This window comes from Ovis canadensis, chromosome 13 (genome assembly GCF_042477335.2).
Source record: "Ovis canadensis isolate MfBH-ARS-UI-01 breed Bighorn chromosome 13, ARS-UI_OviCan_v2, whole genome shotgun sequence".
NCBI lineage: Eukaryota > Metazoa > Chordata > Mammalia > Artiodactyla > Bovidae > Ovis > Ovis canadensis.
Window position 1 is genome coordinate 82803813 of NC_091257.1, and position 13215 is coordinate 82817027.

General features: G+C 39.6%; 1 protein-coding gene across 9 annotated transcripts in view; it reads left to right on the top strand.

Moving 5' to 3' along the window:
- RALGAPB (Ral GTPase activating protein non-catalytic subunit beta) overlaps positions 1-13215 on the top strand; it is a 93331-nt gene that overhangs the window by 55847 nt on the left and 24269 nt on the right. For all 9 annotated transcript variants that reach the window (XR_011248014.1, XM_069546965.1, XM_069546959.1 and 6 more), the window contains 4 exons: positions 863-1045; positions 2304-2455; positions 9487-9674; positions 11707-11813. Coding sequence is in view for 8 of the 9 variants with exons in the window: in XM_069546965.1 (XP_069403066.1) it covers positions 863-1045; positions 2304-2455; positions 9487-9674; positions 11707-11813 (630 nt within the window). In the remaining variant the exon portion in view is untranslated. The remainder of the gene's footprint in view (positions 1-862; positions 1046-2303; positions 2456-9486; positions 9675-11706; positions 11814-13215) is intronic.

Below are 13215 nucleotides of genomic sequence, written 5' to 3' on the forward strand. Positions count from 1 at the left end.
TACTCTTACAAAGTCTTATACATAGCAGCTTTATTTGTAATACTCAAGAGCTGGAAAAAATCCAGATGTCTAACAGTTGACTGGATAAATTAATTATGGTATAATCCATATAATGGAATACTACTCAGTAGTAAAAAGGAATGAAAAATTGATATACACAAGACTGGATAAATCTCAAAACAGTTATGTTGAGTAAAAGAAGCCAGACTTTCCCCCCACCCCAAATAGTACAGTACTCTATGATTTTATTTATATAAAACTATAGAAAATGCAGGTTAACCTATAGTGACAAAAAACAAATCAACAGTAACCTAGGGAGGGGACAAAAAGGAGTAGGGGGAAGTTTTTTGTTTTTTTTTTTTTTTCTTTTCTGGGGAAGTGTTATAAAGGTGCATGAGATTGAGGGGTAATGAATATGTCTACCATCTTGATTGTGGTAATAGCTTACAGGTGTATACTTAGTCCAAAATTTATCAAATTGTACACGTTAAATATGTGTAGTTTACTATATGTTAATTATACCTCTGGACAGCTGCATAGAGCTTTGTAGCCCATAGAGCATCATTACGGGGTGGGTTAGGGGGCTTAAAAAAATGTGTACATGTTCCATTGCCAGCTCTTCTTGTGGTCTCTGGCAGTGATGAGTAGTTGTACCCCAGCAGTTGAGGTTTTAGAGCATGAAAAGGGATGCTAAAATAAAATTTTACTGTTTTAGGGTTTGAAAATTGCCCTCTCTTTTTATAGACTGTATATGATAGTACATCTGAAATATATTCTCAGAAAGGCTGGGCCTCAGTGTAGAGGCTTTGAAATTGGTACCGTGGTTCCTGGCTAACTGTGTTCACCAAACGAATATGCTCAGGTGAAGGTGATGGTTGACTCTGGAGACCGGAAGCGAGCCATCAGTTCTGTGTGCAGCTACATTGTGTACCAGTGTAGTCGGCCAGCTCCTCTTCACTCCCGGGACCTGCACTCCATGATAGTGGCCGCTTTTCAGTGTCTCTGTGTCTGGCTGACAGAGCACCCCGACATGCTTGATGAAAAGGTTAGTTTACTAGGTATTAAAACAGAAAATAGGAACAAAAATGTACATTGGGAAAATATCTTTTAAAAGAGAATATCTAAATTTAAATCCATATTGCATACTTTCAGCTGAATATAACTTGTTATATTTCAGGAGAACACTTATCTTATTGAGCATAACTGAAAAACTATCATCATGCTTATATAGTTGATCCTTGAATAACATAGGGTTGAACTGCGTGGGTCCACTTACATGCACATTTTTAAAAAACTGTAAATACTATTACATGATTTGTGATTGGTTGAACCTATGCATGTGGAGCTGTGGATAGGGAGGAATTGCATATATGGAGGGCTGACTTTAATTTATATGTGGAACAGAAAAAAGAAAAAATAATTTATATGTGAGTTTTTTATTGTACTGGGGGTCGATGCCTCTAACTCCCATGTTGCTCAGGGGTCAACTGTATTTGATTGCAGATTAACCCATAGAGAAATTCTTTGAAAGATTGGAGCTTTGGATAATTTATCTGCAAACAATCAGGATTGTTTTTTCTTGAAAGGATGGTAGCCTTGAGATGGCCAGAAGGTACTTTGGTCACCTATCATCAGACCAGAAAGGGAACTTGATAACTAGGCTGCAAACCTAGAGAACACCTTCTTCGTAAAGGTTGTAGCTAAAAATTTCATTTCACATGTTTCTTTCATCTTAAGTAAACACAGATTATCTAGGCTGCTTTCTCTTACCATTGTAATACTTTTCTTATGGGAAGACAATTATAAAAGAATGCATAGTATAAATAAGAGAAGAGATATCAGGCTTATTATTATTATTATACAGAGCTTTATATAGTTTATAAAAATAATACCATTGATTAAATCTTAGTCATTTGCATGATGACGTATAGGATAGGGTTTCAGAAATTGTTTTAAAAGTGTCCAGGTTTAGCTGAATTACAGTTATATCTCTTTCAGTTATCTTTCACAATTTATAGTCCATGGTAATTTTACAAGAATGGTGACTGATAAAATTGAAGTGAATTTATCATTACTTATTATCTAGATCTCTTAATACTCATTTAGATCTTTAAAGAAAAATTGGGGGGGGCAGCAAGTTTATTTTATTAAATTATTATGAAGTTGATATGTACCTACCAAAGAAAATGAGACATTAGAGTCTCACCACCAAAACACAACCAATATTGACACTTGGATATATTTCCTTGTCTTCTCATAAGATAGATGTATTATAAAAACTAATCTGCTTTTCCTTTTTCTAGGATTGCCTTAAGGAAGTGCTGGAAATTGTGGAACTGGGTATTTCAGGAAGCAAGTCCAAGAATAGTGAGCAAGAGGTCAAGTACAAAGGTGATAAGGAGCCAAACCCTGCCTCTATGAGAGTAAAGGATGCTGCTGAAGCCACCCTAACATGGTATGAAAGTGATGTCGCAGGGATTGTGTCTAGGAGTTAGACGGGATTGGATGTGATACTGTGTTGTTTCATCTCCTCCCCAGTTGTTCAACATTAAGTGACGTAACCTGATTTAGGATACTTTTTCTCCAGAAATAAAATGGAAAAGAAACTGTCTTGTTCTTTTGGACCAAAGAAACCAGGATTGAGGCTAAATGTTTGGGTCCTTGTTTTTCTATGCTGGCTGACAGTAATTCAAGTCATATCATGTTAGAGCTAGAAAGGATCTTGGAGAGCCTTAGCCACACCCTCACTCTGATGGCTAAGTCCAGAGACTTTGATCACACCATTACCTCTTCTGCTTTCCAGCTTAGTGGTTTTTATTCTGTGCTACACTGTTTATATTACATATTATAGGTTCATTCAGCCAAAACTTATAAACATCCTCTTACGAACTAGTAATAGAATTGTAAAAATAAATCAGATTTGGTTTCCACACCCAGAGAGCTTCTAGTCCAATAGGGAGGAATAAGATATGAACACAAATATCTATAATATTAGCTGGAGAATAAATGCTCCAAGAGAAAGGGGTACATATGGAATGCAGGTGTGTTGGAAAAAGGGAGTGAATACTTTCAGATTCAGGGAAGTCAGATTCCTGAGGAAAATCACATTGACCTGACTCTCAGAGAATGGATAGTTTGAGCTGTAAGTCAGATTGCAGGGGTGGTTATGGCAGCAAGAGAAAATTCCTATTTCAAGCATTTTGGTAATGAAGGGACGGAGACAGGTTGGTATCTTGAAAAAGTAGCAGAGAGAGTTGAAAGTTTATGTTTGGCCGGTTAGTTAGCAGAGTAGAAAGAGGGAAGAAAGGCAGTTTATTGACTGAAAGAGACAGATGGAGAAGATTGGGTAGAATTGGTACAGCTGGGAAGAAGTGGCTTATGAAAGGGTAAGTGTGGATGAGGATCCAGAACAACATAAAAATCAGGGAGGAGGAATGTCAGGTCATATTGAGTTGGCTCATCTTGGTCTTAGTGAAAGTGGTAAGACAGCTTGTGGGCTTCCCTGGTGGCTTAGCAGTAAAGAATCTGCTTGCAATGCAGGAGGCAGGGATTTGACCCCTGGGTCAGAAAGAACCCCTGGAGAAGAAAATGGCAAGCCACTGCAATATTCTTGCCTTGGGGAATGCAATGAACAGAGTAGCCTGGCGGGCTACAGTCCATGGCATCACAGCAGAATCAGACACAACTCCCTGACTACACAAGAAGACAGCCTGTAGAAGATTCATATGCAAATGAGCCTTTTCCAAGAGAACTTGGGGCATGCACAATAAAGTTGGGTTTATTTCTGTTCCTCATGGGCTTAGGTTATTCAATAAAGTTTTAGAAGCATGCTTGCTTTAGTTCAGTCCTGGTCACTGTGCTAATGCTGGGCTAATGTGTGGTCTGGGGTGGACTTAAAAATGTTATTAAAAACTAAGATCTGATGGGTACCTTGGAGAATAAAAGAGATATGGAGAAAGGGGGAAGGATATTTCTCACTGGGACTCTGCATTATATAAAAATAAGTTTGCTCCATCCTAGCCTGTGGATGGGACATTCCATTGAGAGTATGATTGACATTCCATTCCGTTGAGAGTATGATTGACAGCGAGGATTGGATACAAGCCCGGAATGAGCAGAGTCTTGCTTGTCGTCCTCAACTTAGGCAGTAGTTGTCTAGGTGGCTCATCTCTGCTGGCAGCTCTACAAAATGCCTCATGTCTTAAAGAGGGCCCTGAAGAGTCATCATGAAACATCCAAAACCAATTTTCTCTATTCCCACACAATTAGAGCTTTGTGTCAGTATCATGACTGTTTTCTAGCTATGCAAACTCAAAATTTTGACTCTTTCTGATTTATCTGTGTTTTATCTGTCATTCCCTATATGAAGTCAGTGACCAAGTCCAGTAGAATTTAATTTTGGAAGTATTTCCTCCATTTCCTCAGACCTCAGCATCCTAGTCCAGGCCCTTCTCACTTTCTGTCTGATTTCCCTGTTTTCAATCTCTTACTCTTTTCATTTTGCACTCTGTTACTGAACTCATCATCTTAGGTACTGTACTTATTCTGTGTGAGTGATTGAAAACAGATTTCTGTTTATTGCCACATGCTGTGAAATTTTTGGTCTGGTGTTCAAGGCCCTCCTTGAGTCCCCACTCAAACTGTGATCTCCTAGCACAACCCTTCTGCCCCAGCTGGCTGGCCACTTGTGGCTGTGAACTGCACGTGTTCATACCTATCTGTCTGCTTCCCCTGCGTTTCAGGACTTCCCTCTCCTCTTGGCCTCATCCTCCACTGTTAGCTGCTCACGTCACATCTAGCTACCTCTGTGGAACCTTCTTTGATTATTCTGCTTTTCCATACCTCTGTGTTCATTCAGTCTGACCCTGCCACACTACATGAATTCTATGGTGTCAATGATCACACCTGGTTGTATTTGATACATGCTAGTCTTAGCTCCCTACCCTGGGTAGAGGCCCCATTTCCCTTTTTACACCCCTCATGGTGTAAGCACACAGGAGATAGTTACAGAATGTAGATCAGCTTGTTGTGGTTTTCCCCTTGCTGTAGAATATACATTAGGACTCTTGGAAGTCATTTCAGTAGCCCCTCTGCTTAGTGATTTTTAAGAGTTATTTACCAAGTTATTTAGCCTCTAATTTGGGGAAACTTTAACCCCCCAAGTGCCTTTTTCAACTGTTGAAAACTTGGTGTTTACATCTAGCTGAAATCTCTCCCGCTTTAACTTCTACCCATTTGTTCTGATTCAGACTTTCGATTGTAAAATCCTTTTTTTCCAAAGAGTGGGGCTATCTGAAGACAATGCTTGTGTTTTGTTTGTTTTTTATTTTACATTTTGGCTGCATCCCCTGGTAGGTGGGGTCTTAGTTCTTTGACCAGGAATAAAACCCACACCCCTGCATTGGAACACAGAGTTTTAGCTTCTGGGCCACTGAAGGAATTCCAACAATGCTCATGTTCTTCCTCATTCATTTCTGCCAGTACCTTTAACTATTTTTCATATGACAGGGATTTAAAGTACTTTTTATCCTAGTCATTTTCCTTTCAGTGGCATTGGTTTGACTGTGTACCTCTTTAAAGGGTGATCACCTTTAAACTCTGTAGAATATTATATTTTCATTAAAATTGGGTTTTTGAGAAACCTAGTCAAGGCAAACCTTAGAGGCTTTTTTTTTTTTTAAACACATTTACATTTTGTCTTTCTCATCCTGAACATTTATTTTGGGGTGTTTGGATGTAATATATAGAATTTTACATTTAAACTTGAAATTTCTTTATATAAGATTTACCTTATTATTTTTAATCTTTTAAGATTCTTTTGGATCCCAGCTCTTACTCTGGTAATATTAACTCTGCAGCTCAACTTTAGGCCAACTGTAGATTTAATGAGCCTGCCCTGTGTATCCTAATCGGAAACTCTGATAATATTGAACAGAAAAAGACTGACATGGCACGTGATAAACAGATTTCCCTTCTGGTTCACAGGGATTTTTAAATCTTATCTATAAGTTTTTAATGATATACTGCCAAGTAAGCTGCATGTCTTGATTTCAAAGATACTTCTCTGCCTTTCCAGTCTAGTCATTATCGAGAAGAGAAAATGTAGTTAGGCTGGTGTGATTTGATCTTAGCAACCTATTCCCTTCCCCGCATCCTATTTGATAACGTCTTAAAATCTTGCATGGAACATAAGCTTACATGGTCCATATGCTTGTGACAACCATCTCTGTTCCATATTAGAAAACCCATGTTTTTCCCATTACTGGTTTTCTAGAAATCCTTAGGCCTGAACTCATCATGAAATTCTCCTTGTCCTTGAAATTCTTAAATAGTCCTCGTCCTAGAAGGAGAAAAAATGGAGGGAAAGTATCTGTTGAGCAGTGTTGTCTTCTGTTATCAGAGAGATTTGGGTTCAAGCATTAGAATGAAAGAGAAGAGGAGAGGCTACTCAAGCTGAGAATTGCAATGATATAAGTAGTGGTGGGGAATACTAATTTTCCAAATGAGTTGCTTTGGAAAGGTCTGATGATATTAGGACCACAAGATAAAATCTTTATGTTTTCTTAACAAGATTCTTTCTGTGTTTCAGTTTCTTAATTATGAAATGGAAATAATAATGGTACCTATTTCATAGGGTTGTTATAATAAATAAATAAAATGTTGTGTGTCAAGTGCTTAGCTCTAGACTCTGGCACATAGTAAATGGTATTGTATAAGTTATTAGTGTTCCTTGAAGACATGCAGGAATCTCTGTGGATGTAAACATTTTGGAATGTTTAGGCTTGATCAGTTGAATTCTAATTTAAAAAGCATTTTTTCTTATATAGTCTGATTTAATAATTACAGCAGTCCTGTAAGATGTAACTACTAGTGCATCAAGTTCCTGGTCTGTAAAATGAGGATAGCTGTTCATGGCCACACAGTGAGAAGGCAGCAGGTCTTGGTTTCTGGTCTTTTCAGTTCAGTTCAGTCGCTCAGTCGTGATCGACTCTTTGCGAGCCCATGAGTCGCAGCACGCCAGGCCTCCCTGTCCATACCATCTCCCAGAGTTCACTCAGACTCATGTCCATCGAGTCCGTGATGCCATCCAGCCATCTCATCCTCTGTCATCCCCTTCTCCTCCTGCCCCCAATCCCTCCCAGCATCAGAGTCTTTTCCAGTGAGTCAACTCTTCGCATGAGGTGGCCAAAGTACTGGAGTTTCAGCTTCAGCATCATTCGTTCCAAAGAAATCCCAGGGTTGATCTCCTTCAGAATGGACTGGTTGGATCTCCTTGCAGTCCAAGGGACTCTCAAGAGTCTTCTCCAACACCACAGTTCAAACGCATCAATTCTTTGGCGCTCAGCCTTCTTCACAGTCCAACTCTCACATCCATACATGACCACCAGAAAAACCATAGCCTTGACTAGACGGACCTTAGTCGGCAAAGTAATGTCTCTGCTTTTGAATATACTATCTAGGTTGGTCATAACTTTTCTTCCAAGGAGTAAGTGTCTTTTAATTTCATGGCTGCAGTCACCATCTGCAGTGATTTTGGAGCCCAAAAAAATAAAGTCTGACACTGTTTCCCCTGTTTCCCCATCTATTTCCCATGAAGTGATGGGACCAGATGCCATGATCTTCGTTTTCTGAATGTTGAGCTTTAAGCCAACTTTTTCACTCTCCTCTTTCACTTTCATCAAGAGGCTTTTTAGCTCCTCTTCACTTTCTGCCATAAGGGTGGTGTCATCTGCATATCTGAGGTTATTGATATTTCTCCCAGCAATCTTGATTCCAGCTTGTATTTCTTCCAGTCCAGCATTTCTCATGATGTACTCTGCATATAAGTTAAATAAGCAGGGTGACAGTATACAGCCTTGACATACTCCTTTTCCTATTTGGAACCAGTCTGTTGTTCCATGTCCAGTTCTAACTGTTGCTTCCTGACCTGCATACAGGTTTCTCAAGAGGCAGGTCAGGTGGTCTGGTATTCCCATCTCTTTCAGAATTTTCCACAGTTTATTGTGATCCACACAGTCAAAGGCTTTGGCATAGTCAATAAAGCAGAAATAGGATGTTTTTCTGGAACTATCTTGCTTGTTCCATGATCCAGCGGATGTTGTCAAGTTGATCTCTGGTTCCTCTGCCTTTTCTAAAACCAGCTTGAACATCAGGAAGTTTATGGTTCACGTATTGCTGAACCCTGGCTTGGAGAATTTTGAGTATTACTTAACTAGCATGTGAGATTGCATCCAAGTACTGCATTTCAGACTCTTTTGTTGACCATGATAGCTACTCCATTTCTTCTGAGGGATTCCTGCCCACAGTAGTAGATGTAATGGTCATCTGAGTTAAATTCACCCATTCATTTTAGTTCGCTGATTCCTAGAATGTCGACGTTCACCCTTGCCATCTCTTGTTTGACCACTTCCAATTTGCCTTGATTCATGGACCTGACATTCTAGGTTCATATCCAATATTGCTCTTCACAGCATCGGATCTTGCTTCTATCACCAGTCACATCCACAACTGGGTATTGTTTATGCTTTGGCTCCATCCCTTCATTCTTTCTGGAGTTATTTCTCCACTGATCTCCAGTAGCATATTGGGCATCTAATGACCTGGGGAGTTCCTCTTTTGGTATCCTATCATTTTGCCTTTTCCTACTGTTCATGGGGTTCTCAAGGCAAGAATACTCAAGTGGCTTGCCATTCCCTTCTCCAGTGGACCACATTCTGTCAGGCCTCTCCACCGTGACCCGCCCGTCTTGGGTTGCCCCGCAGGCATGGCTTGATTTTTAATGATCACTTATCTCTTTTGAGCCTGAATTTCCTCAGCTGGAAAGTTGAGGGGATTTGGCTGATCTTCAGATCCATGTCTGGGTCTAGAATACTTTAGCTAGCATAGTCCTTAAACCTGGAGTGTGCATATTTTTAAAATATATCTTTAGGAGCTTCATGATTTGGAAGTATGATTGGTCAGGTTCCCTGGGGAGCAGGCTTTGAGAGAGAAATTTGCCTGTAAGAGGTTTATTGGAAAGTGCTGTCAGGAGCAACCCTTACGGGGGAATGAAGGAAGTCGCACTGAGCAGAGGGAAGACCGAAACTGTGATGCATTTGCAGCAAAGAGCTTTGGAGCTGGGCTGGCCCTTCAGGAGTCTCTCATGTTGTGGGTCTTTATACCCCTTATCCTCCGGCATCAACAGTTCATTGGACATGAGCTGTCCCAGGAGGAAGCTGTGGTCTTGAATAAAGTAGTTCTCATTGGCCTCTCCAGGACTCAGCTGAAAATTAGGGCCAATGTCTCTCTGTATCTGGGGCAGTGGATCTTTTCAGTTTTGGAGAGGGAATCCGGACAGCACACCACAACATCCACCACAGGGAGTAAATCTGACCCTCAAAGAGGAAGCATGGCTGTGGTCAGATAAATCTAGAGACAGATTGATGCATGGGGTAAAGTTGTGGCCTTGCTTTGGGATTTAACTCTTATCTTTTGTATTCTCTCTAGTATTATGCAGTTGCTTGGCGCATTTCCTTCACCCAGTGGTCCTGCCTCTCCTTGTAGTCTGGTGAATGAGACCACTTTGATCAAATACTCCAGACTGCCAACCATAAACAAACATAGTTTCCGGTACTTTGTCTTGGATAACAGTGTCATCCTGGCAATGCTGGAGCAACCTCTTGGAAATGAACAGAGTAAGTTTCAGCACTTCGGGCTTTTTCCATTGCTAAATCAACATATCTATCAATATTAGCAGGCTGTCTCTGGGATCGGGGAAGGAAAGACAAATTTTAAGTAATTTTGCATTTGTCAAAAAAGGCTTCTAGCTGATGACCTAATAGCAACTGAAAAGCAGAGGGTCAAAAAGTAGAATATACATATGAAATAGAATCTTTTAGAGGCTCTTAATGTATATCTATTAGAAAAGAGCTCCATAGCTTTATAAAAAGTTTATTTTGGTAGAATATTTTCTGTTGTTCCCCGTGTATGAACATCATTATTCCTCTTCCTTCCTTCTTGACCTTTGGATCCTGTACCTCTCCTGTCCCACCTTCACTCCGCATTATTCTTTTTCAGTTATGGTTGCCACCCAAACAGGCTGGAAATTGGAGGAGTCATCTTCACCTGCTCCTTCCTGTTACTCCCTTATATATTTGGTTTCCAAGTTTCTCTTCCCTTTGTGACTTTGGCGTCTTCTGTTCTCTGCATTCCTCCCAATACAACCAAATGCAGGACTTTTATTTCTAGATTATTGCAGTTGCTTCTTGCCTGATCTGATTGTCCCTCCTTCCAGTTCCAAAATTCATCACCCTTCCCTCCATCCAACTTGCTGCCAGCGGTGCCTCCATCCTCAAATGTAGATCTGATCATGCCCGTGCCCTCCTGAAAATCCTTCATTGATTTTTCCATTGATGCAACATACACTGTTTTCTTCCCATCTTTCCCCCAGTTATAACCATCTCAAGGTGTATTACCCCTGCAGTACAGGCTGCTCAAAGTACTTTTTTTTCTGATGGTAATTGGAATCAACAAATATGTAAAGGAAGCATGTTCTTAGAGAGATCTTTATTGCTGGGAAGGGGAAGGAAAGTGAAGATTACAGAATCTTTGGGCATACAGGAACCCAGGGAATCTACAGATGAAGAAAGTAGGGCTCAGAGAGGATATTTGACTTGTTCATGAAATAAAACTAGATGTTTCCCAGAAGTTCAGGGAAATAACCACCAGAGGTGTCCTTTATGTTGTGGTAAAATATAGTGATTTTAATAACAACTAGATGGGGCTTTTAATTGTTGCCCAATTCCAGAAGCACTGGTCCCAGGTCTTTCCTGCAGGCACCTCATCCTTCTCTACCTTAGACCTGGGATTGCTTGACTTTTTCCCTTGGCTTGTATCAATTATTCCTGGCTCCTCCTGCTTCCCACTCCCAAGCTACCTGCTGTACGAGTCTATAAAATACCAGTCTCCCCTGTTTCCTGGCCTGAGGGGTGTCAACCCTTTTCCAAATTTTTTAAGACTCCACTCCTCTCATTCTAAGTGATTTCATTGCATTGAAAGTCTACCAAAAATATAAACAATTGGGATTATTTATATGTACAAGGACATTTTAAAACAAAAGTGAGAGAAGTTTGAACAAGTTTGACTGCTAGACCAGAGGAAAAAGAAGGAAATAGGAAGAAGGATCTAGGTGCTTAGGAAGTCTATTCTGCGTCCATTCCCCCTTGGGATGAAACAGTGCCTGCCAGTGGTGGGCAGCAGTACACAAAGGCATGGGTGAATGTGACTTCAATATCACATGCACCCAGCCTGTCTTTTGCATTTAGACCATCTGCAACACTGACAGTTAAGAGTATTTGCCAGGATAATGTTTCCAAAACATGTGTATGTGTACTGCTGGAGGTATGCGATATGATGTTATTTTATGTATTTTTAAATAGGTGTTTTAAAAATATATAATCAACACACCAGAGTTTCTGGTTTTCCTTTTAAGGATATAATTTCCTTTTGAAAAAACAGAAAAAGGGAAGAAAGAAGTTAATAGAGAAAGTAAGGTAATAGTCACAGCGGTACGTGGATATGGCAGAATCCACAGAGGTGTTTTACAAAGGAGAAAAGCTAGAGAAGCACTGTGCTAGGGCTGTGTTTATTAGAGGCTCTAAAATTGACAGCAGCTGTATTTTATATGTTGCCAGAAATAAAAACTTTTCCACCAACATTTTATTCTAGATGATTTTTTCCCCTCTGTCACTGTGCTCGTCCGGGGAATGTCTGGAAGACTTGCTTGGGCACAACAACTTTGCCTTTTACCCAGAGGAGCAAAAGCAAATCAGAAGGTATCCATCAGAAGTTACAGGGGAGTGGCTAGGAGTGAGTGCCTGTGTATGCGTTTGTGTGTGTGTTGTGATTTAAAGATTAAGTAATACTCCAACAAAAATAACAGAGAAAATAAGTATTTTTGATCCTAGCCAGGTTCTCAGTGAGTTCACATCAGAATCATCTTAGGAGGCTAGAATTCCAGGTCCACTGAAATACTCTTTAAAGACATCTTCAAGGCAGGTGTAATTTCAGAACGCTTTCTGGGGTGACTCTGACATCCACTTAAGATTAAGAAGTGCTCTTCTGAGTGTGGCTGAGTCCCTTTGCTGTCTACTTGAACTGTCACAACATTGTTAATCGGCTATACTTCTAAGTAAAATTAAAAGTTAAAAAAAAGAACTGCTGTTCTGAAGAGTGGCCCCAGCTTTTTTCATGGAATGTTAAATAAAATTTACGTACATGCCATATGAAAAAACTTTGGCCAGATCCTAGATGTCTCTGTAAGTAGTACTTAGTTTCTAATTGTTTCATTTAACTGTATAACTGGTAATATGCGCTGTAATTTTTTAATGTGCTGTATAATTTAATGAAGTCTTTCTTTTGGGTGGCACAGTTTATTTTTTTATAACAGTTGTAATTATGTGAATAAAATTTGCTCATGGGAGAAAGTTGGAAAATGAAAATAATGAAGACGGTATTTTAAGTCACCTGTATTGTCACTCTGCAGAAGTAGACGGCCTCTGTTAATGTTTTAATGGATTTTCTTCCCATCTTTTTTCCCTTTCTGTACCTAACACTTCAGTAGAATTTAGTCATTTTTGTATACTGCTGTTTTCATTTTTTATCACATTGAAAGCTTTTACTTATGTTATTAAAAATTCTTTAAAAAAAGAATAAAATTTGGCTTAATAAAATTTTACAAGCATTTGAGAGAGAAACTCACAAAATTAGAGTGCATGCCTAAAATAATTCAACATTCTAGATGTTGCTGTTGCATAACATGTGTTTGGTCTGAGGAGCACACACCCGTTTTCTCCTAGTGGCGTCATACCTGTCAGCAACACTATAAGCCACTCAGTCCCATTAAAGACTGAGGAGGAAGGAGGTCAGAAAAGGCACTAAAACCTGTTTGACAGTTTAATATGTGCCATATTTTTTTTTTATTTAATCCTTGCAGCAGTCTTGTGATGTGTTGTTTCCGTTTGTCAAATGTGGAAACAGAAGTTACATAGCTCATATATGTTTATTAAATCAGGGATTTGGAGCCATGAAGACCTAGATTCAGTGCCAGACTTTTTCAGTTAAGCGATACCAAGTTTCTAATTATTGAATTCACTGTCTAGAGATGCCCAGTGGATGTAAACGTGCATGATTTGAGAGCCCTTGGGGGAAGACGGAAGTTTGAGTCTTAAATTTGGA